At 42.3% G+C, this 20840-nt stretch overlaps 1 protein-coding gene across 1 annotated transcript; it reads right to left on the bottom strand.

Moving 5' to 3' along the window:
* Positions 1 to 1609: 1609 nt before the first annotated feature.
* Positions 1610 to 13294, bottom strand: LOC136533032 (B3 domain-containing protein Os02g0683500-like). The gene is made up of 2 exons (XM_066525604.1): positions 10899 to 13294; positions 1610 to 1682 (listed from the first exon to the last, which is right to left on the bottom strand). The coding sequence occupies exon 1, from the start codon at positions 12754 to 12756 to the stop codon at positions 11494 to 11496; it is 1263 nt and encodes a 420-aa protein (XP_066381701.1). The 5' UTR covers positions 12757 to 13294; the 3' UTR covers positions 1610 to 1682; positions 10899 to 11493.
* Positions 13295 to 20840: the final 7546 nt, after the last annotated feature.

Consider the following 20840-nt stretch of genomic DNA (forward strand, 5'->3'; position numbering starts at 1 on the left):
TTGAGGCACAATAGATGGACTCGGTTCGTTTTACCATCTCAATCTATATAAACTTTGTCAATTTTGCATTGTCCCTCTAATAAATTCTCTCTTTTTAGTTTCTCCCCTTACTAGTTGAGTTTTATGTTAAAAAACTATGCGCGGATGGACTCATATCATATATCAGAATAACGCTTTACATACATTTAGCTATTTATAGGGTTAAATAAAGTAGCATTAGGCTGGTGCTTCTAGCCAATGAAAATATAATGGAAATCCTTATTGTTTGTGTAACACCAGTTATGATTTTAAACATTTTCATACATATTGTAACTTTAAACTTATTAATTTGTATAAAAAAGGCATTTTTAGATTTTTCAACATTCTCTGAGTGTTCTTTGTGAATGTCACACCCAATTTTAAGGATAAAATGGGATGCATAATCTTATGTGCGTCCAGAGATCAGTCACACACATAAGCCGACAAATTATAAATAGTATCATCACAAGTGTTTATTACATCATGAATAATAAGACATAGTCTTCACATAAATATAGCGAAAGTATAAAGAAAAAAAATTTCTCGTGGAAGCTCCATATCACAGGGACATCAACTGGTTGACCACAAGTCTAGTAATCCTCATGAAAGTCGTTATTACCATAGCCACCTGTTACCCATCCAGGATTTTTATCCAAATAATGAAAATAAACAAGCGTAAGTACGTGTCGTACTCAACAAGTGTAACATGGAGTTCATGAGGCTCAAAAGGCTTGACACAGGTTTAACAGCATTCAGCTTTTAGTTGTCACGATTTTAGCATAAGAGTAGCAACAAGTTGTTTCAATCCCAAAGTAAAACACATGATCAATGTAAACATGAATAATGAATAGCATAAACTGATAATTCTTAGTGATCGTCTATTACATAAGGGTTCCAAGGCCGCTCGTGACCATGAGCACGGCTGATATACCAGTTTTACACTATGTAGATATTGTACACTTTCACTGTGAGTCGTGATACCCATATGTCTGGGTTTATAACTCTCAAAACACTTCCAAGGTGAGCAGGCAGGGTTCACTTTGAAGCCTTTCAAAGGTTCGTCTAACAAGTTAGGTCTGTTAGGTTTCTGTACCCTACGAATGTAGGGCTCCCCTTCCGACGGGCACAATGACACGTAGCCTATACACTGACGGACAGAGGCCACACTATATCTAACCCGAAACACACTTCTCTTGCGCCATAAAGGTAACCTCTAACAAGCTAGAAAAGGTCCTTATACCGAGCTAAAGCCAGAGCCATATAGCCCTCACAGCTGTACTATAAGTCCCAGATGATCACTTACAGATAAGTCCTTAGGAAAAGGAATCTAAAGCATTTAGAAAGTAGCTAAATACTCCAGCCCCCTATTTCCAAATTGCTAAAAGTCATGTTTTAATATTTATTGCATATACCATTAGTCAAGTTACAGGATCATGGTTTAATTGAGCACTAGCAAAGCTACCCAATGCATATCTCATAGGAGACAAGGTATAAATTCAATTCTAGGGAATCCCTATCAAGGTGACACATGCAACATGAATTAAATGTATTAAAGTTGATAGGAAACAAGGATAATCCCATGCTATACTTGCCTTGAACAAAGTGCTCCTGCTGATCCTGCTCATCAAAGTAGTACTCTTGATCACCCACGAATTGCTCACCATCTATACTCGATAATCACAGCAACATACAAGCATCCAGAAGCAATCATGCATAGCAAATAAAAGCTATAGATTAGAATAGTACACCAATCAGTATAAAGTCAAGATGAAAAGTTTGAAAAATGAATCTACGTCTCGCTATGAACACACAGTCGCGAAGATCACAAAAATCAGAGCTAAAATGAAGAAGTTATGAATTAAACAAGATTTTCTTTAACAAAATAATAGATTAAATCTAACCTCAAATTTTAAAAGTTGAAAACATACTTAACAGTAGTATGAACATGTAGATTATGTAATTGCGAACCTAACGCAACTTGAACATGTCAAATCGGAGCTAAAACGTGGAAGCTATGGCCTATAGAAACTAGTGGCAAAACTATAAATAGATGAAAACGTATTTTCAATCTAATCCTAAGGAAACTACGCTTTCAAAAGAAGAAAATGCATTCTGAGAATACACTTTGGACCGCGGGTTCTAATACACAAAAGTCTAGGGTCTCTTTAGCAAACAAGCCAGGCGAAGGGATACAGGTTGATTTCCACCATCAGATCACAAACGGACGGAGCAGATCAGATGGGAGGGAAAAGGAAACGCCGACGATGTCGGTGGTGAGCCCCGACGGCGGCGCCATGGCCGGAGATGGGCGGCGCTCATGGAATACGGTCTATGGACCATGAAATAGCAAACCAAGGGCACCGGGAGATAGAGGAGATCAAGGCGAACTCACCAAGGGGGGTTCGTCAGCGAGGGCGAGACTGCGGCGGTGGGTCGCTCGGTGAGGCGGACGACGACGGCAGCGACTCGAGCTGCTAGGGTTCCGCGGCGCTATGAGCTTAAGCGAAGGCGACAACTTGCTCTTGGATTAGGTGGAGGCGGCGTGGCTCGGGGGGCTATTTAAGAGCAGGGCGTGCATGGACAGCACGAACACGAGCTCTTAGTGTCTGGCTCGGACACGAGCGAAAGGAAGGACACGCGTCTGATGAGCGGGCTCGGGCTGTCAGCGGGATAGGAGGCACGGGCTACGATGTCAATGAGAGAGAGGGAGTGTGGAGGCAGCCGCGCAGGCCTTCGGCTAGGCCGGGAAGACAGCCTACACGGCTTGCTTGCTGGGCTGTGGGGCGTGGGAGAACTGGGCCCGCAGGGCGGGCCGAAGCGGGAGAGAGGACATGCCGCGCGGGAGCTGGGCCAACAGGTCGAAAGCAAGGGAGGGAGAAAAGAAAAATAAAACTCATTTTCTATTTTCTTAACACAATTTCAAATCCAATTAAACTCAAATTCAAATTCTTTTGCAAATTCCAATCAAACCAAAGCATCACAAAATAAATATGCAGCAGCATGGATGCACACACATGTATGTAGACCTATATTCGATTTTATTTTTAACAAAGATATTATTTTCTTAAATTTAAATGCTCACAAAATGCATAATTAATTCATGTTCTCCTATTTTAAAATTATACAAATTTTAGGATGTTACAGTAAACGACTAATGGTTTTTAGTGTTCTTTTTCCTTAGATACCCGAGGGGTTTTCATTTGTAATTGAGATATTTCTTGCATGTTTTTAGGCCTGTTTAGTTTCTATCCAGGTAAGTCTGCCTGGCAGGCAGAGCACCCCCAGGTGTCCGATTTCGGACTCCTAGGACCAGATCGTTGCTTGGCCGGCCATCTGTCTGGAGGCTTGGAACCAAAGAGGCCCTTACTAAGTGATCGATGATTTTTGGTTGAGAATGTTTGACGGTGATCCTTGGTTGGAGGTTCTTTCTATTTCCCCCCTTGGGGATTGCATAAATTAGACTAGAAATCCATTGGCAATTTGAGAAAAAAATAATTAAGAGGAATAATAAACCTTTGGCCAGTTTTAGGAAAATACTCAACAAAAAGTTGCATGTGTTGTATTACTAAGGATAGATTTGGATCAATTTAACTAGTTTCGGGGACTTAGATGACCGAACATTCTGAGTGGTAAATAGGAACTTCTGTTTTTTTTTAAAAAAACTTTCTTGTATTTTTTTAGATACACGCAGGGAAGTCATGATCATATAATCATAATGTAATGACGATGTAATTAATTGGTGCTCTGAGATGATCACCGTCTGAAATAATGCCTTGCTTCATGGCACCGCAAACATATGCTATAATAAAGTTCTCACACAGCTGTACGTAAAGATGCTGTCTCACAGCCACAAGCCACAGGCAAAGGCGAGTGCGGCGTCGTTCGGAAAAATGCCACTGCACTGCACTGTTGCTGCAGCAAAAGAGACAACTGCGCAGTGCGCGAGCACAAGCGGCTCACAGTAACTCGGTCGGCATTCGTGTATTAAACTACTACTAGTCGTTCTCGTTCGTCGTATACGCTGTCGTTATACACGCGTGGACAAGCCAAGCCGCATGCGCGCATCGCATGACACAACAGCGCCAAACGGTCGTCCGACGATCGCCGTACGTACCAGGCAGCAGACAGCAGTAGCAGCGAGGTAGCAGCGTTATAATTGCAGCACAGCACAGCACAGTAAAATCGAACGACGCAGACAGACGCCTGTGGTAGTTCTGGAGGCCGGGAAGCATCTGCAGGGGCGCCATGCATGCATGAGCTCATCGTTCTGGCATAAGGATGGCAACGGCCTCGATACCCGATATCCGACCGGTATTTGATCCATTAGGAAACGGGTATAGAATCATATCTTTATCTATGGATATTTAAATGGGCAAGAATCCATCCCCGACGGGTATAGCGGGTACGGAAACGTTTCCTGTTTACCCGTCCCCGTTACTCGTTGGGGAACCCGACTATTTGAGCTGTCATGCGAGTATTAGGCCCAAAGAAGCTCAACATAGGTATTTTGGCCCAAATTTGAACAATCATATATATAGTTTGTGTGTTCGAGGAACCCTAGTTTAATTTTTCCTCACTATCTCCGCCCGTAGCACAAGCACGCCTGCCTCACGAGCGCTCGTGCCCCTCCCTTCCTCAGTTCGGTCTCTCTGCCACCTTTGCTCGTCCTCCTCGCAACCTCGCTCCTTCTCCTCGGCATCTCCGAGACTCCGACACTTATACCCGGGTGAAGAAGAAACGTCTCCGATTGCAAAGCTGCGACCCCAAGTGTCCTTGTTTATCGGGTATGCAGTACCCGTCGAGTATCTGTTACCCGACCGATGCCCGACGGGTACGGGGATGGACAAGAATTTATACCCGAGACAGTTAACGGGGACGGAGACGGAGACGGAGACGGGATGAATTCTCCGTAGCGGGAAAGAGAACGTTCCAGCGATACCCGACGGGTACATCCTCGTTGTCATCCTTATTCTTGCATGCATGCTTGTATCACATGGACTGCCAGTCAGGAGAACTGCCTCCAACTTTATAATACTAAAAAATAGTGTGTGTTTTTTTCATTCATGTTATTCCTGCATGTATGAATCCATGTTCGCGCGTTCTCTTCCTTCACTGCCTGCAAGTCACACTCCGATATCACGGATTCACGGAGAGTGTGGTCAACGACTTTTTCAGCATGATCGGAAGAGCTGTGGCTGTGGCGGCAGCTGCGGCTCCACGCTGCAGCAATATAGTGTCGCTTAGCTGTTTATATGTAGCCGCAGCCACGACCGTAATGGCTTGAAGCAGAATCGATCAAAACCATTGTAAGCACAAAAGTGATAGGTGGTCTCTAATTAAGCTCTCGTCTAAGGGTCTCGATTCAGTTTTTTAAACAACCAGTTGTAGTTCATGTCCCTAAATTTGCTAAATAGTTCACCATTGCAAGGTCTCACTCTTATCCTACTATTATTAACAATTGGAGGTTCCAAATTAACCCTCACGTGCTAGGAAAAAAATGATAAACCCTAAAATATTCTCAAAAAACTACACACTCGTCTTTTATGATAGATAATCTAAGCAACCCCATAAAAATTCCCTAAATTAATCCAGTACTATAAAAATAAACTAAAAAGATATCACTTTAGATCTTCATTTGAACTATCAACATATGCTATTATGGAAAATGTTTAAATGCCATAGATTATGTCTATACATGTTTATGAACTATACCAATTATATTAATATTAATATATAAAAACTATTTAAAGTAAACATATAAGTTATGCCATCATTATAAAATATATAATAGTTTAAGTAATCATGAACATTGTTTCCTTCACGACTCATATATTAGTGACACTGACAAACTATTAAAACTATATCCAGTTGTTACTTTAAATAAATTTGTATACTTATCATATCTATATTGATAATATGGTTGTAGTATTGTATAAAATATATTACTACACATATATTCTTTAATAAGAAAATTCAATATCTTGAAGAGGAGATTAATGCAGAAGAAAGTTGACTATGACCCCCATGGTTTGATATTTCTTTGGAGAAACAATGATTATTGGACTTAAATAATAATATTTTCTCGAGGTTAGCACCCTTGCGCCGGCCCCTCCTAGATTTCACATCAAACTGTATCATCTAGAGCATTGTGGTGTAGGCTTAAACGCGATGGAGAGCTAGAATTTTATATCATCATAGTCATTGGTTACTCTTCAAGTTGCAATGCTACTTTATCTATTAGAAACAGAGTTTTACAATAGAAGATTGTAATGGAATAACGTAGCTCCACCCCACCTTAAGTGACCGCTTATGCCATCGTACTAATAAGAGTGCAGCATATAACCTAAAATCCTTATTTCTAATAACATACAAATTAAGAGTTTGGAATTAATGGTGCAACCAATAATCAAGATAGGTTCAATTTAATTTGAGTATATTTTTTTCACAAACATGCATAATCCCTTATTCATCGCCATATGCATCAGAACATGTCTTTCCATGGATATATATGCACCATCATGTAAAATTAGGTGACCACATGGCACTCCCACTAATAGTGCTTCAACTATATGGTTATATGATATATGATGTTACACATTAAATTGATGTCTGTGTTAATTTACAATCCTCATCAATGGTTGCAATGAGCACATGGTATGATATACTCCCTTCGTAAAAAAAATGCAATTCTAGGTTTCATATAAGTCAATTTTTTATGTTTGACTAAATTTATTAGAAAATAATATTAAAACTTATCTCCAAAAATAAGTTTACTATGAAAATATATTCTATAATTATTATAGTGGTATTTATCGGGTATTATAAATGTTAATGCTTTTTATATAGATTTTATCAAACTTAAAATCGTTTGACTGCTCAGGAAGCAAGAGTTGTATTCTTTTTGAGACGGAGAGACTAAGAATTTTAATATGTTGGATTTTAATTTAGGAGTTATTGCAATCAAAGTAACCAACACACAGATACTCCTAATTACTTTGTTTTCTTTTTGCAAAAATGATTTAATGACTTACCACCATCATATCATATGGACTATTTCATGGTTGTAACCTAACCCATTCTTGCCTGTTGATTTAATTTCTGAGATCAAAGTAAGAATAGAGATAGCTGGCTAGGACTTGTTAGGGCACTCCCAACCCATAAACTAGGATAGTTTCCATGTTCATTTGTTAGGGTTCCAACCGAGAGAGAGAGAGAGAGAGAGAGAGAGAGAGAGAGAGAGAGAGAGAGAGAGAGAGAGAGAGAGAGAGAGAGAGAGGAAATGGTTTCTTAGGCCAGTCTCAGTAATGAGCATGGCCTTTGTTAGTAAGACTGTCATGTCATCTTTTGTGTTGGTAACTGTGACAACATGTTTCATCCAGATGAAACTCTATTAAGCTCTCTCTCTCTCTCTCTCTCTCTATCTATCTATTCATAATTAACTTGCCAAGTCATCAAATCTGTTGATGTGTTACAGTATTAAATGCAACTAAAATCTAGATGAAACCCCCACTGAGACTGCTCTCAGATAAGAAACTATATGTCTATACTGGAAGCAAGATGAGATAGGTAGATGATGGAGAGAGAAGACATGTGATTGGATAAAAATTACTTTGAATAAATTATCAATTGGGAATATGGTTTCCATGTGTAGATTTGGCGAGTATAGAAACTATATCTTAGTTTCTAGGTTGGGACTGCCTTAGGACAAAACCCTTGCAATCACTTGAGGTGCTCTATACCACTTCACATAGTGGAGCTTCTTGACAAATTACTTTGACTAATAAATTAATAAAATATTCACGTTATACACATATACAGAATAATTAATATTACATCTATATTGAATTACCTATATATATATATTAATAAATAAGTATAGGTGTTTGTTGCATAAAGAATTTGCACCAAAGAAAAGTCTATTATGTCATACCATGTGTATAATAAATAAATACTTCCTCTTATTCCAAATATTTCAAATGTAAGTTGTTTAGGATATCAAGATGTTGGCCAATATGAAACTCCTACCTGCATTTTTTTTATAAAAACAATTTAAATAGAGAAAGTTATATGCCATATGAAAATATTTTCCATGATGAATCCAATAACTTTGAGCATGTTTTGTCGATATATGTAGCCTTTTATAAATTGATGGTCCAAATAATTGGAATGGTTTACCTAACTAGAATCCTAAAAGTGATCTATATTTAAAACCCAAGGGAGTAATACCTTATACATATATTTGAGCTATATATACTCCCTCCATTCCAAACTATAAGATGTTTGACTTTTCTAGATATGGTTATGTATTTAGATATACACTATGTCTAGATATATGCATCTACAAAACCAGAACGCCTTTTAATTTGAAACCAAAGGGCTACCTTACCAGTAACGTAATATATATATATATATATATATATATATATATATATATATATATATATATATATTCTGGATACTGTCATTGCCCAAAGAAACAGTAAAGAGTGTCTTTTCCACAACGTTGAAGGTTGTGCCTCTCTACAGGAATTCTACTGTGTAAGCTCGGCAAGGGATCAGAGAAAGTAGATATGGACAAAAAAAAAAGCACACGCATTGTCCTTTCACTTTTAACAACAAAGATGTTTAATCTGAATGTTTGGCTAAATACCATGTCATTAGCTCCACACATTATAAGATTAATTAGAACCTACAGTTTAGCGGATTGATGCACCAGAAGTTAAAAAAAAACTATTTTCAAAACTGTTGTTTCAGATTTTTAATATCCAGGGTCATATTCGAGTCAATCTTTCCGTTATTATTTTGACACATGAAAAATCATTAGCACCAGTGTAGGTAGATTGAGCATAACAGTATATATATCCGGTTCATTTGTTATTTCAATCAGAGCACAGTGATATATTGGAACAATGTCACATTTTGATCTGATAATATTAACACATAGTTACAAGGCCAAAAAGAGTTGATATAGCTATTTAGGGAGGCAAATACTTCTCCCTCACAGGCTCACAGTAAGAAAGACACTTCTGAAGCAGTGAATTTGTGATGGAGTAAAATCTATTGCAAAAGGCTATGGGCAGCAATACACGCATCAGAGATTAAAAGGCGTGTATAAACCTACATGCATATTGACGAAGTTACTAAGAAAGCCATTAATTACACTTGATCAGTAAGCAAATTTGCATGTAAAAAAACAAATAACAATCCCTTTAACCCTTCAAAAGTAAAGAAAACAATGTGATGAAGTACATAAGTCTAAAAACGAGGAACAAGGAACAGTATAATGATGTAGACTGCAGAGTAGTATAATATACCGATAAACGAAACTTATCTAGTCTAACATATATATATGCATGGAGTTATAGATTTTTTTTATTTGTATTGTATAGAATAAGCTAGCCAGGCATTAATTAGTGAATTTCCATTTTTCATCGAATATAAGCTAGCTAGGTTCCAAAAACAGGACCTATAAGCATCTCTACGTTTCAAGGCCTAGTCTAAAAATCATGATCTGGACTTTTCAGCCTCCTGTTTTGATGTGAGTTTTTTTAGTTCTCGCCTAGGCCTATACATAGGGAGTCTAAATTTCTACTAAGCTACCTGATATAGAAGAATGTAAAAGAGGACTGGTACGCCAGAAGAAAGGCATCAATGTATCTAAATCAAGCTATAGCCCTACTAGAGAACGATGAATCATCAGGTTGCAGTTGCAGTTGCAGACATCTAAAGCTATATCAGTATAGCATGCATAGCATGGAGCCATGGACTGAGTTTGGACTCTCGAAAGAAATTACATACATGCTGAACACAACAAGGGGATGAAGAATAAGAGTGAACAGCGGGATCTCCATAAGTCCATATGAGAGGCTTCCAATCCATCCTTTGTGAAGAAGGCCACATCAACATGATGGTGGCCTTCCCCTTTTCACCTTCCCAATCCCATATAAATCCCTCTTGCCCCCCTTTCCCATCTTTCAGTAAGACCAAAGGCACTTTTCTTGCAACGTTCAGTACCCCATCCCTTCCAAGTTTCCGACCCATGCATCCCATTGCAAAAAGAATTGCACCCATGCCCTACAGATTGCTAGGTAGTTAGTGAAATCTATCCAAAGCCGGCTGAGCTGACGAGAGGCCGGTAGGTACGTACGTGGCCTCTTTTCCTCCCACACCACGTACGCCCCGGCCAGCGCAGTACTCGCATCGCAGGCTGGTGCAGTAAAAAGGGAAGGAGGGATCCAGCGATCGAGCTAGCAATTGCATCGATCGAAGCAACACTACACATCGCACAAGCAGGAGGCAAGAGCTGGCAACACATGCAGGCTTCAGAGGCAGCCATCAGGTTTGTACACCTACGCACTGTTGCTACTCCTACTGCAACAGTGCATAGCTAGGTTCGTACGCCGATCGTCCTCCTCACCCTCACTCACCCCATGAATTCCTGGCAGGCGTACCATGGTGTTATGACCAGACCACTGGCGCCGTTGTTGGCAATGCCCACTAACTTTTAATTTTACAGATCACTGGCAGGATCATAAAGAAATCTCTCTCTCTCTCTCTAGCATGGAGACCCAGCTCGAACTGTGCATATGTATGTATATGCAGTGTACAGTCGAGGCCCAGAGACAATCCAAACTATATGTAAGTTGGACCACAGATGAGTTATTTCTGTGTCCCCTTTCGTAGCAAGAAAAAGGAGGAGTCCTTGTTTATTCTTGCTGCGGTAGCCTTCTATGCTCTACTATACATGTATGATACGCAGAGAGAAGAAGAACACAAGTACGTACAGCAGTAGTACAATAAAAGGATGTCCAGGCCTCTCCATAGATATGAGATGTGATGAGATAGAAGTACCGACTGTGCGAGGGATTTTAAGATCGCACCTGCAATTTGTTGCTTCAGCAGGCTTTGTGAATGCGCGATCACTGTCCTCCGTCCATCCGTGTTTCTGCAGTTGCGAGACAATTTGTTCTAGAAGACCTACAAGATCATGACAAAGATCGATGCTACTAGCTTTTTCAACTGCGCTGCATATAGTTCTTCTGATGGATATCTTCAAATCTAGATATACGTTAGGAGATAATAGACAGATTTGCAGATGCATGTTATCATATGTAGGGATTCAACATGAGAATTTCCGATCAAATGGGGGCAAGTACGTACTCAAGTACAGATGGACGGATGTAACAGCGCGAGAAAAACCATATCGTGAGTGCTGAACGAAGAACATGACACGGATTTGGGAAAAACATTGATCGATTTTCCTAGTGTTTATATGTATCTTCTCAAACCAATAACTCATCAAAAAAGTGAAGAGCCAAAAAAACAAGGATATTAAAACGTCAAATTCTAGCTCCTATCATCATCAAAAGTTATAATGGATTAATCAAAAGAGAAGAACAAGGTAATATATATAAGAAGAACCGAAACAAGCAGAAAGAAAGAGTTGTTGAACTTTCCTTTGATTTTGCCTTTAGGTCACAGATCGAGATCCAAAGCTGAACGCGCCTCCCTCTTGGAGGAAGACGACGACGACGGAGACGACGCCGCGGAGGACTCCGCGCCATGACGAGGCAATTCTAGTAGCCTTAGAGTTTGAGTCCTTTGCTGCCACCCGGGCATCTGCAACGACAATGCATTGCCCTGATGGCTAGCCTCGCCGCCGCCGTCTCCAGAGTCTGACAGCGGGTTGTTGTCCAGGTTGACGCCGAACAGCCGCACGCGCTTCGCGGCGGTCGTCGGGCTCTCGATGACTGGCACCGCCACCGAGTCAAGAACGACCGGCCGTGACGCGGCGGTAACGCCGGCGGCGCTCGGTTGCACCGTGAAGTGATGCAGCGGCAACGACAACGGGCGCGGCTGGGGCGGCGCGTGATGAGGAGGCATCCTGGCAGAGCCGAAAAACAGGAGCTGCTGCCTCCCCACAGTCGGCGCGGGGTAGGTCGTCATGCTGCGGAAGTCGAGGCCCTGTCTGAGGCGGTGCTCGTAGAGCGTGGCGGGCGGCGAGGGCGGCATGAAGAACCCTCCTCCTCCTCCTCCGCCGCCGCCGATGCCGAAGCCCCACGGGCTGTAGTGGTGGGGGCCGTAGTGCGACGCCAGCGGCATCGGCAGCGCGAGGCTGGAGAAGCGAAGCGGACCGCGGGTGTCGACCCGACGCTTCCAGTCGATGAACAGCCGGTGGCGCGCGTCCTCGGCGGCGGCGCGGGAGAAGGAGACGGTGTCCCCGGCGACGAGGCGCTTCTCCTTGACGAAGCGGCTCCAGCCCTTGGTCATGACGTAGCTCTGGCTGCTGTTCCAGTAGGAGTAGCGGAAGCGCCAGTGCTTGCCGGCGCTGTCCTCGAAGCTGAGGAGGAGGCCCTTCTCGTTGGCCGCCGCGTCCAGCGGGAAGTACTTCTCCGCGTACTGCTTCGGGATCACCAGCCGGTTGAGCTTCCCCACGTCGCTCGGCGTCACCACCTTGTCGAACATGTGCTCCTTCTCCACCGCCTCCACGTCCGCCGCGCCGCCGCCGCCGCCACCGCTCCCCGACGCTCCGGCGGCATCCCCCGACTCGGAGCGGAAGGGGGCGGCGCTGCTGCTTCCCGAGGCCGCAGACGCGGATGCGCTGGTGGAGGCGGAGCCGGACGCGGAAGCGGCCGCCGGCATGAAAGAGATCTCGCGAATGGAATTGGACGCGTCCTCCTGCTCCTCGTCCGCCTCCTCCTCTCTAGAGAATCTCCCGCTCGCAGCGAACTGGTCCATGGTAGATATCACTTACCAGAAGCAGTTAGAGCTCTACTCGACTGCGCTTGCTTGCTCTGGTATTTCTTGCTCCTCGCTAGCTTGGTTCCGCCACCAGCTTCTTCCCTCCCCTCCACTTCCTGCTACCAGCTAGGTTCTGCTGATGCGATGACAGCCGGTGGAGCTAGCTGGGAGCTGGGCAGAGAAGAGAGGCATGCACTGTTGCCCCAGCGCAAACGACGACGACGGCACGACGCCACTATAGGGCAGTAGAGCGGGATCGGATCTACCTATGTATGCGTGTACGCAGGCTTGGCGTTGCTGTTGCTTGCTACTCTGGCTCTGGGGAGGGAGGGGGAGGGGGAGGGGGAAGAAGGACGGGAGGCAGAGCTAGACGGGGAGAAGAATTAGGCCGCCCGGCCCGCAGGCGTCCGCATTGACGGCTGCACAGCGCGGCGGACGTCGCCTTTGGGATGTGTCCAGATGGATGGGGATTCAGATGGGGATGGCGACGGAGACGCGGCCGGATAGATGGTGGTGGTGGTGCTCGTTAGTTGCCGGGTGCCTGCCTGCCTGCCTGCCTTCCTGGGTGGTGGTGATCAGCGAGGTTAATTTGTGGCTGTCGCTGCTGCCCTGCTGCACAGCAACAGCAGCACCAGTGCTGCGCGCGGCGGGTGTGGTGTGTGTTCCTTTCGCACGGGTAGGGGGAGAGGGTGACTGCGCAAGAAGATTCCTGGAAGGCGACGAGTGCCTAGCAGAGTGGGAGTAGTAGCTGCTGCAGCGCCGACTTTTGCCGTATTTTTCTCCGCAAGCTTCTTCCCCCATTCGGCCTATTAATTCCTTTCCTTTCCATCACTGTGCCGCAGTGCTGCTACAGGTACAGTGCAGGCGCCCGTCCAGCTCAAATGAAATGAAGCTCCCTCCTGGATTTTTCTTTTCTTCAGCAATAAGTGATTTTCCATTTATTTATTATTAGTAGTATATCTCTCTCTGGATGGAAAACGTCTCTGCTCGTGGAGAAGGGAACAGTCAGGCGTAGTAGAGTAGGGAGAGACGCAGAGCAGGGAAAGTGGGCGCGTACTGTAGCTAGCTAGCTTTATAAAGGGAATGGAGGGGGTGTGGGGGCCCATGGGCTTCGTTTCGCTGGCTGGGGTTGGGCTCATGTGAGCGATCGTCCTTGTCATATATACGGGCATCAAATATCGCACGCCACGCCTGCCTACGGCTTTGCCTGCCCGAGGGATATGTACCCGCTGCTGCTCTAGGGCGTAGACCTGGCCCCGCAACAAAATACTACCATCTCCATCGAGGGGATTTCCAGAGCCCACTTGCAGGCTCCGATGTGTATTGAAAGGGGTGGCTTCCACACGGCCTCGGTAGGAGAAAAAGTTTTCCTTCCCTGCCAAATTCTTCGAGCAACAATTAATACCGAGCTTGCGACAGGAGGTCGTAGTATTGAGATGGTGCCCTCCGATATTATACATATACACATATCCATATGGGTTGGATAGAACGGTGGAAATTAGCTTAATTTTTTATTCAAATTCACTCTAATACATAAGGATTAAGATAAATATGAATGCATTCAAACACGGCCTTATGTGTATTTTGGCTACCAACAATTCCAAGAATGCTAACATATTCTATATAGCGTCCTTGTGTACAAATTTGGAGACATATCTTTTTTTAATAAATTTGGAGACAGTATTATTCACAAAACAACAATTTTTTTTTAATTAAAGGGCTTATTATCTGGCATGGTTGATGTAGTGTGTCCAGTTGTATTATTGGCACATTAAGGGGTTGTTTGGATGGATTAGGACTAACAAGTAGTCCTATTAGCTCATATGAGTGAACTAGTGAACTAACAACTAGTCTATGACTAGTGGACTAAGAATTAGTCTGTCTGTTTGGATACTTAGGAACTAAAGATTAGTCAACTAGTTGTTAGTTCTATGGATCCAAACAAGGCCTTATTCACAACCAAAATTTTGAACTTCTTCTAGTGAGGTAAGGTTTTCTTAGTGTTTTAGTATTCAATTTTTAGTATAAACTTTCACTACCAAATGCCTCCTAGTAGTGAGGATTCCATGTGCATGATTAGTGATAGTGTTTTATTACTACTTAAAAACACTAGGAGACTTACACCATTTTTGTAGTGATTACTCTATTAGATTTTCCTCCTAACTTTTATATTTATAAATGCTCCATATTATGATATATACTCCAGTGTTGAGGCTTCATAGAGAGCTTTAAATACACTAGTAGAGAAACGGGCTGTAGTCCCGGTTCTCAACTCCCTTTAATCCTGGTTTTGGAATCGGGACTACGCAATCAGGACTAAAGGACTATGACCCTCCACTTCAGCTCGTGCACGCGTTACCATCTCACCTACCACCACACATCTAACTTAGATAAGATACACTTTCCTTTTAAATTCAGTTTGGAGACACCTTTAGTCCGGTTTTGTTTAGTCCCGGTTCGTGTCTCAAACCGGGACGTCCGGGTTCATGTCTCAAACCGGGACTAAAGATTCTCGCACTGACGTGCCTCTGACACACCTCGGTAACCGTTGGGTAGGGACCTTTAGTCCCGGGTGGAGCTACCAACCGGGACTAAAGGTTTCTCTAGTCCCGGACGCGAAAAATATCGGGACTAAAGCCAAATTTCGAAGTGGATCAAAAGTTGTTTCTCTACTAGTGATAAAACTCGATAAACAAATAAGTAGTATAACTAAAAGCCCGGCCCAGCCCGGCCCGTTACTAGATTTAATTACTCGGTAGATCTTTTAGTTCTTTTGCTTCGAGTTACTGTAATTGATAGTACTCTTCGTATTTCTCTTCTGCTAGCTGCTTTACTTTCTCTTGTTAATCCACACACATTTAGTCCATGCATGAATGTCTTCCTCTCCAGCAGGAGTACCTTTCGCCTTTTCCATTCATAACTGCATTATTAATGCTCCAAAGTCCAACTAAACAACACAATTGGGCGCTCTTAATCTACCTAATTAAACAAGGACAACGTAGTTAGTACATTAGACGTACAATCACCATCTCACGGTTCACATAACTATATATATAAATACTTCAATTTTCCTTTTCATGATAAGGCAGAGCGTATGATGTCTCTTTTCAGAGTAAATCATGGAGATCCATCAGACACTTAGTTAGGATCGGAAGAAAAACGCACGCATTTGCCATCTATATGTCGCCTTCTTTCTTTTTTGACATTAAATTTTGTTTTCCACGTCTCACCATCCAAGTGCTATATCCGGACTCCGGCATGCATACGTGTCTTGGTGGCTTGGTGGAGCCATATTCGCTGGTTCGATAAGCCGCTCGTGTTGGTTTGTACGGTTGATTTGTTGCGAGAGAAAACACTGTACCATGGCCAACAAGCGAACAGGCTGATCATCTTTCCGGGTGTTAGGTATAAATCCATGGTGCCGCCTGCGTAGAAGTATGAAACAGTGTTTCTTCGAATCGAGCTTCTTGAGTAGAGTGGTCAAGAGGCATCTCGATCCCCATCAGACAAACCCTAATTGCACACTGCAAAGGCTGGAGGTTCATGCTTTCCATCCTCAACCAATGGGGTCCATTTAGTGCGCATGCCGTGGCTTGTTGGAGAGAGAAAAAGATGTGGGAGAAATGGAAGTAAGAAAACATACACAAGAGAGGGTTAGGGGGAGGGCAGTCTTCTCTGCCTGGACCCCAACACAAGCTGATCACCTATAGAACTTGGAGAGAGAGACCAAAAAGATGCCGGCCTCTCAACTCTCTCAAGACTTGAGCAGAGGTTGGTAAGTAACATGCATGATTCGCATATGGTGATTCGAAATGACAATGACAAGGAAATAAAGCAGCATGTGAGTACGTTGAGGTGCCCACTTTGCCAACATGGGATCTAATACTCTAGGCTAAGCTAAACTACTCCAGTGACGCAGTTATCTTCACGTGCTTTCAGAAAGGACCTCCCCACGTTTATCTAGAGGGTCTAAAATTATGAAACTAGACGATTCTGGGATTCGACCGAGATAGTCTGGATTTCGGCGAAATTCGTCTATTTCGGTTAGGTCTGAAACGAATTTTGTGCTTCAAATCTCGAAAATTCACCAAATTGAGTCTGAATTAGGGCCGAAATTTCCCGAAATTCGTCCATTTTGGTTGGGACTGAATTTTTTTTTTCCAAAATGAATCCCAGAACCTTGAATCTCCATTGCTGCTGGATTTTGTAGGTTTTATAGGAGGATTTATCTGAGACAAAAATGGTGAAATCATAAAAATAAAAGTTCCCTCGCTACTTGATTTTGGCTTCTTATGCAGCCAAGAAAACATGTGAATAATCTAGCTTCTTTGGACCATAAGATAGACCTGAATTACACGTGGTCATGGACATAGTTCTTAGTTCGGATCATACATATGTATCTGCGAAGGCCTCGCCTACTCTCTGTCCTTCCATGTCCTTGCCTAAATTTGTCTCTCACATGACAATTTTTATTGTGTATCGGCATCTTTGATTATGGTTCCTACGGCTTGGTGCTATGATGTTGTCCTTTCCACAATGTGCAACCCCGTGCATTGAAAGAATTGTTGGATTTAATTAGTCTGTCTCATTTTTATTTTGCAATTAAACCAAAGAAAATTCCAAGACTTGTAATATGCATCAGTCCTTTATGCAATGTAACTTACGGTTTGATGAGTGTTAAGTTCATGATGTACACGATGGCTATTATGTGTTAGTGGTTCATGATGACTATGTGCTAGTGGATTATGATGTTTCCGTGGTTTCTGTTACTAGTATTCGGCAATTGATTTGTCAGTCACCGGTAATGGACGACGCTATGATGACCACTATCTCTTCATGCGCCTGGCTCTTCATCTTCGTTTTGTTCCTGCATAAAAAGGGGGACGACTTCTCTTGTTCACGAGAGAGAACACGTAGCCAAGAACATCACCACGCTGCTGTTGTGCTGCTCTCTGTCATTCCCATCCCGATTCCTGCGTGCACATGAATAGGGAGAGCAGGGCCAAAACTGGCGCTGGTCGCGATTTCATCTCTCGGGCGAAGACTGACAATCAGGTTTTTGAGAGCGTCTTCACGCGACTGTTTGTTCGTTCGTTCTTCTTCCTGCTACGTCTCGACGACTTAGGGTGATCAACAATATAACATTACTGCACGACACCAAGCGGGACGACTACATCAACAACCGCTATGTCAACTAGTGTTGGTTCTGGTGCCTCTGGATATGCTGTTGCAATCCATCCTTTGCTTTCTATGATTAAAATCATGATGATTAGTATTATGAATATGTTCGTTGCACTTAGATCATACGTGCACATGTCTGATGTCATAAACATGTTATTTAAATTTTTCTAGATTAGATTGGTACCGAATTTGTCTAAAATTTTAACAATCCAAAAATATGATAGGCAATTTTAGTAGTTGGATTTGCGAGTACGCTGAAACCAAATATTTTTAGGACACACATTACAAGAGGTGAAGTCAAAGATGCAAATTATGGTTGACTGCTATGCATTGCTATTTTGTTGCTGAACCTAGATCAGCTGGACCGTACTCTTGAGGAGGAGCATGTGTTTCAACACGTTGATCAACGTGCTAGCGGACTCCATTGTAGATGCATATGTAAGTTTGCCTACTGGAAAAGAAATGTGGGATGCACTTGAGGTCAAATATAGAGTTTTTGACTCCACGGGAAGATCAACATGGGTGATACACATGGGTTTCAACATGGGTACCGAGCTCTGGATTTTCCACATGGGTTTTAACATCAACATGTATTACCGGTTCATGTGCCTCAAGTAATAAAATAGAATCATGACCAGAAGTGCTAGGAAATTCACTCAAAAAGGTAACACCTCTAGATTCCATAATTGTACCAATATTCATATAAGATACTCTAGAGTTTATTATTAAAAATCTATAACCCACGTTGTTAATAGCATAATTGAGAAAGACACAATCAACAATTTTTATCCAAGCTTTCACTTTTTGTTTATTGGCACATTCACCTTTGCCAAACAACCCCATGTTCGTAGGTAAGAAAGATTTAATCTCTTCTCTCATTCCTCAAATGGTATAATTTCTTTGTTGTTTGTGGGCACTCTATTCAAGATATGACACGCTGTTAAAGTTACCTCACCCCACTATTTCTTAGATAGTCCCGTTGTCCCTAACATGACGTTAACCAACTCAGTTAGAGTGTGGTTCTTTCTTTCGACAATCCCACTGGATTATGGTGAGTACGGGATGTCCTCTCATGAATAACACCATACTCCAGACAAAACTTAGAAAATTCATTTGAAAAATTTTCTCCCCTGCAATCAGATCATAATTAACCGTTTAATTTTCTGATCAAGATGGTTTTCTATCTCAGCTTTATAGATCTTAAAATAATGAAATGCTTCAACTTTTGATTTTAACAGACACACATAGCAAAATCTAGTGCAATCATCTATAAACATAATGAAATATCTTTTGTCACCTTTGGTCAATTCACCATTCATTTCACATAAATCAGAATGGATCAGTTCTAACAGTGCCAAGTCCCTCCCCACAGTAGCCTCGTCAGGCTTTGCGAGGTTCCTTCGATTGACCAAATCAATTTTCAGGATTAAATTTATACTAGCTAAGCGGTCATACATACAAAATTTATATGACAAAGGCATGAATGCCAAACGTTTGTCTCATTATCATGGCTCACATGGTTCACAGAACTAAAACAAGCATCAATCATGACAAATTTATATGACACAATCATGACAAATTTATATGACAAATGCATGAATGCCAAATGTTCGGCCCCAATCAAGTTTGTTGATTTCTTGTTGGGCTTCCTCTTGCTATCCTCGCACTCCCTAGCATAATGCCCGGGCTTGCTGCAAGTGTAGCAATTTCCCTTTTTCTTTTTCTTCTTCTTCTCCTCTTAAAAGATGTAGTGTTCTTTTGTTTGTGCTCTTTTGAGGATTTTTCTGCACCACATGAGAACTATAGTTTTCCTTAAAAAATTTCTTGCCGCGGATGTCCTTAGCTCTCGCCTTCTCTTCAACATCTAAAGAGACAGTGAGGTCAGCAATGACAAACTCATGTCTCTTATGTTTCAGAGAAGTAGTAAAGTCTATCCAAGTCAGCAGCAGCTTAGCAATAATGCAGCCTACCACAAACTTCTCTGGCAGCACACAACCAAAATTCTCAAGTTCTTTCACTAGTGTTTGCTTGTTCTACTACCAAACAACCATTGGCCATTCTATAGTCATAAAATTGCTTCATGACATACAACTCACTAGCGGCATAAAAAACTTCATATTTGGTCTCAAGTGCATCCCATATTTCTTTTTTAGTAGGCAAAGTCACATATGCATCTACTATGGAGTCCCTTAGCACACTGATTATTGCCCCCCTTTCTCATAGTATTAGCGTCTTGGAACACACACTCCTCCTCAGGAGTATGCGGTCCAACCCAATCTAGGCGAATATGAAGATCAAGATGACGAAGATGAAGAGCCGGACGCATGAAGAGATAGTGGTCATCATAGCATCATCAGTTATCTTATGAAACTACCAATTGCCTGTTAGTAGTAACAGAAACCACTAAAACATCATGACCCACTAGCACATAACAGTCATATGAACCACTAACACTAATGGCCATCATGCACATCATGCACTTAACACTCGTCAAACCGTAAGTTACACCGTATAAAGGACTCAGTGCATATTACACCTAGCATTAACTATAGTCTTGGAATTTTCTTTGATTTAAGTGTTGAATAAAAATTGGACAAACCCAATTCAATCCAACTGAGCCCAGGAGAGAGAGGAGGATAAGGCTAAGGAGAGAGATAGGTCGATCTAGACATGAGTAGAGAATATTAAATCAGATGAGTTCAAATTTAGTGTTGAGAGAAGTTTTACCTCAAGATCTCAATACTTTCACCGCTAGTCCGTGTTACAACCAGCGGAATTATTATCATCACCAATGATTTTAAGAGAACCAGCGTTGAAAATAGTGCCGTAGAAATGTTTTTTTTAGTAGTGTAGTGACTACGGGCTACTCATGGACTGCACTAATAACATTGAAAAGTGAA

Source organism: Miscanthus floridulus, unplaced genomic scaffold, assembly GCF_019320115.1.
Source record: "Miscanthus floridulus cultivar M001 unplaced genomic scaffold, ASM1932011v1 fs_774_2, whole genome shotgun sequence".
Classification (NCBI taxonomy): Eukaryota; Viridiplantae; Streptophyta; class Magnoliopsida; order Poales; family Poaceae; genus Miscanthus; species Miscanthus floridulus.

Excerpts from the sequence above, each read along its gene's own strand:
- LOC136533032 (XM_066525604.1), bottom strand. The coding sequence starts at position 12,756 with ATGGACCAGTTCGCTGCGAGCGGGAGATTCTCTAGAGAGGAGGAGGCG.